This window comes from Varroa jacobsoni, unplaced genomic scaffold, assembly GCF_002532875.2.
Source record: "Varroa jacobsoni isolate VJ856 unplaced genomic scaffold, vjacob_1.0 contig05161, whole genome shotgun sequence".
Lineage (NCBI taxonomy): Eukaryota > Metazoa > Arthropoda > Arachnida > Mesostigmata > Varroidae > Varroa > Varroa jacobsoni.
This window is the reverse complement of record NW_019215470.1, coordinates 530-11,360: the sequence shown is the minus strand read 5'-3', so window position 1 is coordinate 11,360 and position 10,831 is coordinate 530. Positions and strand designations below refer to the sequence as shown.

Sequence of the window (10,831 nt, the reverse complement as noted above, 5' to 3'; positions counted from 1 at the left end):
AGAACTAGTCGAGTTGAAAGCTGAATAGAGTGAGCTGATATGGGCTAATTTGGGCGATTAGTGGACGGACAGCGACCTGATGCGAGAGTGAATAAAAACGCGAAGTAAGGCACGGAGGAGAACAACGAAGTACGCCAACCCTTCCAGGCCTGCCTACGTAGATCAGGATACGCCGAGTGTGTGTGAAGAGCACTCGGTGGTCAAGGGTGCCACTTACCTCTTTTATCTTAGTATTCCAGTCGGCTTTTCGGGTTCCATGGGGGTAGATTTGGGCTACTTTTGAAGGATGATCATTACAGCATGGACCTATACCTCATAGCTATAGGATGCTCATATCACACGTAAAATATTTTCTAGTTAGAGAGGAGCGATCTGAATAGAAAAACGGCAACGAGAGTGAAGGATCCATTCAACGGTATCTAATACTCGCCTATCAGCAAACAAAATATTGGAAAAGCCTGAAAAAGAATGAACGTTCATTGCCTATTTACCGATGTAACATATAGGTTATCAAAACGGTATTAGGCATTCTTAAGCCAAAATTGAAGCAAATTATTTTCTATATTAAAAAGTAATTACTAAAAGCTACTACACTGTATATATAACAGATTACAACCCTATCACTGGGCAACTTCAATGGTTTCTGGGTGAGAAATCATGATAAGTGATTTTTTCGTCTCTATGCGAAAACTAAATTAATACAAATAAAGGAGTTCAGCAGTGATCAAAACAGATGATGGCCTTATCACTGGGCAAGTGCGTCAAAATTTCCCACCCAAGTTTTTCCCGGTAGCTAAAAATGTACATGGTTTGACATCGTTACGATGGTAGATGACGTCTTTTCTCTTCACTAGTTCCAAATAACCTTTTTGGTGGCTTGGTGTAGCCTTATTAGTTGTTGACAAAAGAAGTCTGACTCTATTGTTTTACCAGGCTACATCAGCTTATAATGCATGATTCACCAAACACATAGTATCGAGTCCTTTGGCATCGGTTTAGGCTTTAGCAGAAATTCTGAAGCACCTGCACGTTATTGTCGCATGTGATCCACTTTTGATTACTCGAGATTAACCACTTTGAAAATGGCTCGCGTTACGTTGCGTTTTTGTAGAGTCACAATCAATTCGACTGTTTTGCGTCGCACCGAAAGAGTGAACTTTTAATTACTATTAATTAAATTATTAAAAACTATTTGGTGATATATGTTTAGCAATAGATGTGATGGCTGCTCATATGTCGGCCTAGCTCAACTTTCGCCATAATTTGCGCGACTTCTTTCGCAGTCGATCGATCACTACGAAGAGTACCTTTGATCACATTGAGGTTTGCAGGACAAATATGACAGGACCCTCTTTGAGCTGTTTATTCCAAAAGTGTATCTTGACCAGCACAATCTGTTTCATGTATTGTAGCCTTTATTGTGCTAAAATTGGAAAGTTTTGTAGAAATTTTCAAGGTGCTTTTTAGAACATCTAATCTTGCCAAATTTCAGCTTTGATACCAAGGCTCAGCCGACACAACGTATAATACCTGAGATGTATAACTTCAAAGCCATCTAGTTAGAAAAACATTAACGCTCTTTCGACAACCTAATATACCGTCGCGTTTTTTGTTTTTTTTTTTTGATCTTTAATGTGCTGGATGATAAGAAAAAACTTGCGTAAACGGGTAATTCTAGTAAACTGGAGGCTAATACAGAGGTAACTGGAGGTCATTAGCGTGGTGCGTTCTATGGTGCGATTTACTACCTGTATAAGGCGGTGTCCGATGCTGTTTAAGACAGCAACATCCATTACCAGGTCATAGATTTATCTTTGGAATATCTGTTTGTTGCCATGTAGGGTAGACAAAACAAAATGGAAATAATTTTTTTTATAGCATAAGATTTATTTGGGTGCGCTATGTGTGCATCTCTCGTATCATCATGAATTCTTTAGTAAAACATAGTGCTACAGTTGCTTTGCGTCAGAGCTGTGTTGGTAGACATAATCAGTGTTTATAGTAAATTAACATGGCATAATGATGAACATATATAAACACAGTAACTTATCATATTGATAACTCTTGAATTTAGTAACCGTGCAAAACTGGGACCGTCGTCAACAGTTTGATTGATTATACGGCGAGGTAGATACAATAAAATTCCAAAAGGCTAAAGAGCCGATAAGTATAGATAAATCTGCAGTTTGTAATTTACAGAAATTGACCTGGTGGCTTGGTCGCTCTCTGATTGAATGAGACGACGGATTACCACCTCTAGTTCTGCCAATGACTCCGCCACATGCTGTACAATTTGTGCGAATAAAAAAATTACAGACCCAATTGTAAATAAAAAAATTTACAGACCCCAATGACATGGACTTGGTCTTTTGCTATCTCAATTACCGCCTGTGGCAGGGCCTCGGGGCATACTTTGCATCTACAAAGGTTCCTATTGACAACAACGAAATCGTACTCAGCTGCAACGCAAATTAGGTAGTGTTGATCTTATACATGGAGACCGAAATTGGTACAGTACTAGCTCTTTTTAGTCTTCTGTACGGGTGACTATCATGGCAAATGTACCAGTTTTAGATGTGACTCGTGTTAAAAATTTAATCAAAATTTTAATCGATTTTGGGAGGACAAATTTGTTAATATCGGAGTTAAAACGCGACGATATTGAGTACATATTAGACTTAGGAACAGATGTCTTAAACAAGGATGAGTCCCTCATCTGTCTACAGGGGCCAGTAATGATCTGTGGAGGTCTCTTTGGTAAGTAGCCAGAACTGTGGGACACTATGCAAGCGCACTAAATCTGTGATAACAGTTTGTAAGTGATTTAGTTAGTGGCAGTGGGAATCATGTGACGAAGGCTTAATTATTTGACTGCGGGCTCCAAAAAGGCCATGCCTTTTTACGGCAGGGTCGTACTTGCGGCCTGTCGTAAATCTGCTACACTTATAGAATTCGAATGGATTCACTGTGGTTCACCGGTATACTGAATGGAGAGTGAGCATTCGATAATTAAATAATAATAATAATAATAATAAAAGACAATGATACGAACGTTCAAGTTTGGACGGAGCTGTGTGGAAAGGCAGTATTCCAAGTAAAAATTTAAATGCCCACTTGTGTCGGATTATACAGGACATCGAATTGGGGTCCTAGAATGGCTGTACACTGCATAGTCAGCTTTAGCCTCCATGAAATTTAGAAAACGTCCCTTAAATATTCGACTAGTTCTACTTATCCAGTTAATCGGCAGGCCTTTCAGAAGAATTGTTCGAAAGGGCTTTAATCTTGGCACAAGACGCAAAAACACTAAATTATGAACAAAAATATAGCAGCATTATGCCATTAGGTGACTGCGCGCAACCTGAAATGGGAAACTGACGGAAGATATGACGAGAAAAAGCCCGATCATGCCGAACTCTACTTAAGTCTTGAAGGCGGAGTTCAGTTTGACGATCCTCGAACAAAACCCTTTGTGTCTGCTTGTTTTTTAAACATTCGGTACTAAAGTATCTACTGACAGCTCTTGCACCGAAAGTTACTTTCGTATCATCTGAAGCAAAAGTAGTTTCTAGTCGAATTGTAGGATTTCAAACGCCATACTGGGATATAGTGCGCGTAGTTATGGAACTAATTAAATCAACTTCTTCGGCTTTACAGGAGATCTACGAAATTTTTTAAATCTTCTCGATACGGCAGGTATGCCACCAAAGACAACATACGTCGTTTTGGGTGATATTGTAAACAAGGGTAAAAATTCAATTGAGGTTGTTTGCCTGCTATATTGCTTTAAAGTGCTATATCCAAATAAACATTTTATACTTCGAGGTGAACAAGAATCTACGGATCGTGTAAGAAAAGGAGGATTTAAAACAGAGGTTAAATATCGATTCGACGGAGACCTATACAAAAAGTTAGTGATGCTATGTTCTATTCACTATGTAAATTCGTGCGCTCGTATGATTGTCTGTGATGAAATGGACGTAATTAAGAGTTCATGCCTCGTATCGTCTATGGAAATGGTGGATTGTGAAATGAAGTCAAATGAAGAATTACCGTGAATATTCGTTCTAAATTTGCCTCATATTTCATAGGAACTAGTCCCATCTCCAAATTATATCATCAATCCATATCAATAAGAGCGGGTCACACGAATCAGCTCGTTTAGGTCTTGGTAGTCTTAGGGACTTGACTGTTAACCATGGTATTAATTTAGGCAACAAAAGAACAACTATAGTTCTACTATTTTGATTCCAAAGTAGTAGAACTATAGTTGTTCTTTTATGTTTATGTTACTGTCTTCGATCTTATCCTGTAGACCTCGTAACAATATTTGTGATCTCATTGTTATGTGTCTCAAAGGTGTTGCTACAAGCACTGATCTGTACTATACGCAAACGCTCGTTTGACATATAGGCAAAGCGAGCTACGAAGCAAGAAGCGGGAATTTTGCAAACAGTATGGTTATCTACTGAACGCGATTTTTTGACACACGCATCACGTTTAGCCACACGATACCGACACCATTATGCGATTTACTCTATTGAAAAATGGGGAATTATCCCTGAAGTTTAAGTTAAACTACTTTGAAATCTGCACTGAAGCGCGTGTTTGTATAGATAAATGCAGAGTCTGAGATCCCACTTGTACTTATATATATTATACGACTATATGAGTACGCTTTCTAATCCACAAAAGGAACACTCCATTGGTGTTGCTTTTGCTGTGATGGGAGACCAAATAGAACTAAAAATAGGCTCACTTACAGTTGGAAAAGATTTGCAGTTGGGTAAAGAACCTGGTTTTCAGCTGGTCGAAGAAAGAATACAGTTGAGCCAGCTACAGGGCTAGGCATACAATAGAAGTCGTATGTATATTAACGATTTATTTCAAAAGGTAAAGCAGTTGTCTTCATAAATGACAATAAATAGTCCAGTCTCATGTTATTACTGGCCTATTGCCGTGATTGGCCTAAGCAGATTTTCACTGACAACGTTTATTAATTATTGCGAGACAATCGAAATCAAGCCTCTAGCCACTTTAACATATAACGTCTTATTTTTCACGTGCGTGTCGCGTACTTTAAACACTAAAACTCTGGCAAGACAAGATAATTGCTACCGAAAAACGTCCCGCCAAACAAACTATTGGGCAAACTGTAGGACAAGATTGTTTTTTAAGAATTATATGGGAGAGAACATGGCAAGCGACGAAACATTGGCAAGCACACATGAACGAAACCTTGTACACATGATACAATACGAGACAATCTTTTATACGGCGTTTAGTAAGTTCCCTCTGAAATAAATATTCCCCCATTTGCTTGCAACTCAACGGTGCGCATTTGATGCCATTAACAGGTTTGTAACGTCGTTTTCGTATCTGCCCTTGGCTGCTGTCATTGCTGATAAGGTGCTCGCTTGCCATGGAGGCATTAATAGCAAAGTTCGCACAATCGATAGCATCCGAAGCCTCGAACGTCCGTTAAAGTCACTGAACGGAGCGGCAGCAGGGGTTGTTCTTGGGGTGCCTATCAATAAGGTGGGCGCATCTTACGTCGAAGATGAAGTTCACGAATATGATGCTGGCGCGGTATGAACACGAATTAGAATATAAATGTATGGAAGTAAACACTTCGTTTAAAAAAACGATATTTCATATCCTATGAGAAACATGGAATAGTAATAATAGAATCAGTTGCATGGAGTCGTACGTGACCGTTGTCGGTCTACGTTTGTTTGTATAGCAGAACGTTATGCTACAGCTTTAAGAATATATGGGGAGGTTGCTTGTATTATGCATTACGTGTATGTTGCGCAATAATCACAGAAACTCAACTAGAATCGAGCGTGATCGTCAGCGTCGTCTCCAAAACGTGGCAGGAGTAATTAGCGAATGAGCATAAAATATCCATGTATAGATCACACAGATAAAGAAAACATCGGGCAAATCAGCCTTCGACGTTTTTGCGTTCGACATTGCTTTTAAGTATTGGCTCAGACGGCTGGCTCCAAGCATGAAACGCTTAGCAAGTGCGCTTAATAAGCATCCCTAAATTTGGTAAACCACTGCACCGTACAAATAGGCCCTCTTCTACCAAAGCAGGCAGCCACAGCCAAATTTCAAATCAAGTTATCGTACTTTGTTGAGTAACCTAGCATTCGTTCTCCGGTAGGTATTTAATTTAGTCTTAATTTAAGGACTGTTGTTGTTGTTGTTGTTGATATTTTGATCACATGCTTTTAATTGACTGAAAAAATCCGATTTACAACGGCATTACTAATCTTGAATATGGTCTTGAGCTCCCTAAGCGACGGACCTAGGGAGATCTCTAAGCGGGGTTCCAGATCTATTTTAAGACATTAGTGAGCAATTGATTCAGCAGTAGCTGGCAAGCGTCAGTGTGACTCCGTGCGTCTGAAGTTATTCTAAAAAACTGTAAATAATGAAGACATACAAACTTTTCATTGTGTTTCGCAAGCAGTTATCCAACGAAACCTACGCTTTGAATCCACAGCAGCGATGTCACCCTTTGCTATGAGTGATTTGTTTTTGTTAGTTAGACGAATTAATCCTGTTCAAGCTACGTGCATCAACTGTGCTTTGTTCATCCGTAGGTGTTTCAGTTCTTGGAAGCCAATAAATTAAATCTAATATGTCGAACGCAGTGGGCACCTGCGGGCTATAAATATATGGACAACCGTACCGTTCTAAATGTCATTTCAACTCGAAATTTCTGTGGTAAAAACAATCCTGCCGCAATGGTGAAAATTGACAAGTTCGGCCAGTTGGATATAATCCTTTGCGGCGATGATATTGAACCTGAAAAAACAACGCATGTGCCGAAAGGAAGAAGGACAGAATGATCGAACGAAAAGAAGCGTCTCAAAGGTCACGATGTAGAAACAAATCTTGACTCTTTTCTGTAACAAGTATTTCCCGCATAAGCATGCATTGAAGCAAGCTTGGAACCCAGATTATAATTGTAAGTGCTATTGGCTAATAAAAATGCATAAACGCCATTTGATACGTGGAATTTGTCAAGCTTTTTGTAATCTTGTTGGCTTGCAGGTACGTTTCTATGACAAAATATTGATGGCTGGCAAGGATTGGCAGAAGATTAATTCCACTGCTTCTTTCTCTTGCAGTTATGAACATTTTTACTAGTTCCTCCTCCGTCAACGCTGATCATATAGGAGAGAATAGGATACGGTGTTCTAATTTACAGTTCGGATCGAAACATTTTTCTGTCAATTTAATATTAAAGAACACATGCATCTTCAACATAGTACGCACGCATGCACTTCTTTCTAATTACCCCGATTCCGCGAGTGTGCTTCAATTATTCACAAGGTGTTAATTCCTAAGTTTTTTTGTTTTTGTATATATATATATAAATTAACTTCAGTAAAGTTTCTTTTCTAAGGGAACTACATCTACAGCTCATTCGTTTTTATGAAAAATATCGGTTTCTACCTGTCCGTTTCCGTTCGCCCACAGATTCAGGCTTTTGGAACAAAATTGGATCTTGATGTGCTGCGTCGTGAATCGACGGATACCTTCTGGATCCAAGTGCATAAGCGAGTCAACCGTGCGCAGTGTCTTCTCTATCCGAAATTTTTTCCAGAAAACCAGTCCCATGGCAATAATGAGAATCGGCAGAAACGGAAAGTGTAACGTCATACAGCGGTACACAGTTTCAATACACCGATAGAGATCCGTCTACGTCGAAATGTGGAGGCAAAACAAAGAAACGTTTCCAGAATTGAGCTGTAAAATGATTCACGTTGTGCATATCACTCGTTTCAATACAAACTGCGTGTGTATATCGAACAAGCTAACGCAACAATGAGAAAATAGGCGCAGTATTTGGTGCTTTAAGGAGCATTCTACGAGGTACTATTGAGGTGCAAACGTCCTAACGCCTCGAAAACATTCGTAAACAATAGTGCTCCCTATATTGGTTGAATGGCCAGAGATGACAGCAAATCACACCGCGTGCTCTTGTATTCGACCTACGGTAAGGAGAAACATCAGAGACGATAGAAAATATTCGGAGGCAACTAAGCCACAGCAACACAAGGCAAATATGTCGAATCGACTTTGAATAGAGTACGTTCGTTTGGACGATTCGGCCTTTGCTGTACCGATGCACGTAAAGCGTAAATTTCCTCGAAGATTCTTTTGCAGCTGGTATAAAATACTCAAACCAAAGAATATCAATGTTTCTAAATTATATATCCGCAAAACAATCAGCGCGCGCCTTGATGATAGCGATATATTAATGAACTGAGTACGGCCGCACAAAACGCCTAAGTAGGTGATGGATGTCTTTAGGTACATTCTTGTCCAAAAATAAACTCTTGCCGTGCAGCAAGATGCCCTGCGTGCTGTGATTCGTCCCTTACTGCAGTAGAACATTTGGAAAGAGAAATCGCTATAGAGAGCAAGACGCCTCGCACATTCTAGAGTCGTCTCAATTACGAATGGGAATAGTAAATCAATAGGCAAAAGTTTTTCGCTGCGCTTCATGATATCCCGCGAATGAGGTAGGCCGCGGCGCGGAAGAGATGGATCGAGAGGGTCTCCGGTCCTGATCTGATAGTTGGCATGAAAATTAATGCAGCGTTACACTTGCAAATACAAAATGTACAGATTTTGCATTATGTTAGAACATAGTACTGAGTGGAGTAGATATGCACTCTACGTTTCCATATCTATTTGTGAACTATGAAAGCTTAGCTCAAGCATGCTTTATTCTAATAGCTAATTGCCTCAAGTGCACAGGAAAAATAGACGCTTATTATAGAAGACAGGAAGACATTGACGAGAATTACTTTTAAAAATGTCACAGATACGGATAGGGAATGGTGCACCGTGTCCAACATTTAACACTTGTGGATAATCTCGTCGAACGGTGGGCTCGATGCAATGTGACGGTTTAAAAAGTTGAAACGAAACTGTCTTTGCAACCGAAAATGCTGTGTAGTCCATTGTACAGGGAGAAAAAAGATTTTAGGAGTGAACTATCGTCCCCACGTTAACTAATGACAAGCTGCTAGACAGATAACAGAACTTGGCCTTGGATTGCGCCCAGTCAGCCGAACTGCTCAGCGTCTGTAAATCGTTCCTGATTCGTTATTAGAACAACGTATTATGCAGGACATGCACAGAGACAAAAACAAGCAGAACCAGTATCTTACCACGATACCAATCAGCTCAATGATAAGTAGAAAAAACTAAGTTAAACCAGCAATACGGACTGTCAGTGAAACGTAACTAATACTCAAGTTATAATGGATTCAAGAAAAGTGCACATATGCAAATAGAACATAAACTTCCTTAGACTATTCGTTGGCCTGTTGGCCGGCCGGGCGCCGCTGCACCCTCATTACAAGTTTTGTCACAAGGGCACTAAGTCTCACTGACGTCTTTATGGTCCCGTGCGAAAAATAATTTCACTCGAACACTCGTTTCGCCCAACTGTTCATAATGGAGACGAGTCTTATAATGTATGCAGTAGAAGCATTAAATGGTCGTCAATTCTAAACCAAATCTAAAGCTGTTGTAAGTTGAATTGAAGGAACAGTAACTGCTCTGCGATCGTCCGCAGCTAACGTAGTTCTACTTCTATGTAGAAAAATTCATATTAAGCCTGGTAGCTAGCTACTCGTCACGCGCTCGCTATCAAATAACAATACTTCAGTGTTTTGAAGCAATGTTTTTTTATTTTATATATAACGATATGCTCATACCTAGCTCATTCATTCCTGCACTTTCTCTCGCTTCATTTCGTCCCCCTTGCTTACTACATACATGATACGGCAGGCGGACGACGCACATAAAACCAATTTACTCACCGCACGGCCTTGCAGGCAAAATGGCACTATCCCCCGATCGCGCCAAGCGCCGCAAAAATAGACCGACGAAGATTTACCGATAATTAATCGCTCCGCGTACATTAGTAACTATTAACATAACCTATATAGCACGAATAGACGCAAGCTGTTTGTGATGTTTGCAGGCCAGGGGCAAAACCCTAGATATTTTTAGTAGTTATCATACCGTATATAAGCAACTGAATTTTATAGTTTTCACATATTCCCTCACTATACGCTCAATTGTCATCTCGATGTTATCGACTTCAATATTATATATGTATATATATATATATATATACGGCATTTTTCTTTATTAACACAGACTAAAACCCGAAACGAATCACAGTTTCCTAAAAATAAGTGGTCAGAAATGACAGCATATAAGATACACATCTTAGTTGATTTTTGCCGATGGTTGTGCCTATTATTCATCACAGCGAATTGTTTGTCCCTTTCTGTGTGCATGCATACACGCGTGTATCTGTCTGTTTCATGTGTGAGTACGAGTCCTAGATTTTGCTTGCGACCACAATGAAAAAACCGCGCCAATCAAACTATACGAAATATAAGTAAAGTATATGTGGCGACTTCTCAACAAACGGTCTCACACAAAGGCAGGATTATCGCAATTTAATGAATGTAGAGAATTCACAAAGGACAACTTCTGGCATCGCAGCCTTACAACGCTACCGGGGTGACTTCATGTCAGCTCACGCCAATTGCACATGGTCAACGAATGCTTTTACATACGCCAGTGTTCACCAACGGTGCGTTTATAAAGCTTACAGTTCTGCAATGCAAGAGGTAGGTAGCTAGCTAGCTAGCTGTGTCCCAATAAGATCTGTATGTATGTATTCAACGTTTTTTCCACTTGTTGATAATTGTTCTTTGGCCCTGCATAATAGAAAAACCGAAAATTGGTGCACCTGTTTTGCTACATCCGTGTGGCGTAG

The 10,831-nt window shown here is 39.8% G+C and overlaps 1 protein-coding gene across 3 annotated transcripts; it reads left to right on the top strand.

Annotated features, from left to right (window-relative positions):
• The first annotated feature begins 1,641 nt into the window (after positions 1-1,641).
• Positions 1,642-8,403, top strand: LOC111273168 (uncharacterized). Of its 3 annotated transcripts, XR_002687896.2 has the most exons (5): positions 1,644-2,757; positions 3,658-3,910; positions 5,358-5,589; positions 6,615-6,982; positions 7,498-8,403. XR_002687896.2 is itself a non-coding variant. In XM_022854855.2 (4 exons), the coding sequence occupies exons 1-4, from the start codon at positions 2,553-2,555 to the stop codon at positions 6,861-6,863; spliced, it is 888 nt and encodes a 295-aa protein (XP_022710590.1). In that variant the 5' UTR covers positions 1,642-2,552; the 3' UTR covers positions 6,864-7,019. The 3 variants fall into 3 exon arrangements, 2 of the variants coding, with proteins under 2 accessions (XP_022710590.1, XP_022710589.1); XM_022854855.2 differs by lacking the exon at positions 7,498-8,403 and having other exon boundaries at positions 1,642-2,757; positions 5,358-5,538; positions 6,615-7,019; XM_022854854.2 differs by lacking the exon at positions 7,498-8,403 and having other exon boundaries at positions 6,615-7,019.
• The last annotated feature ends 2,428 nt before the right edge of the window (positions 8,404-10,831 follow it).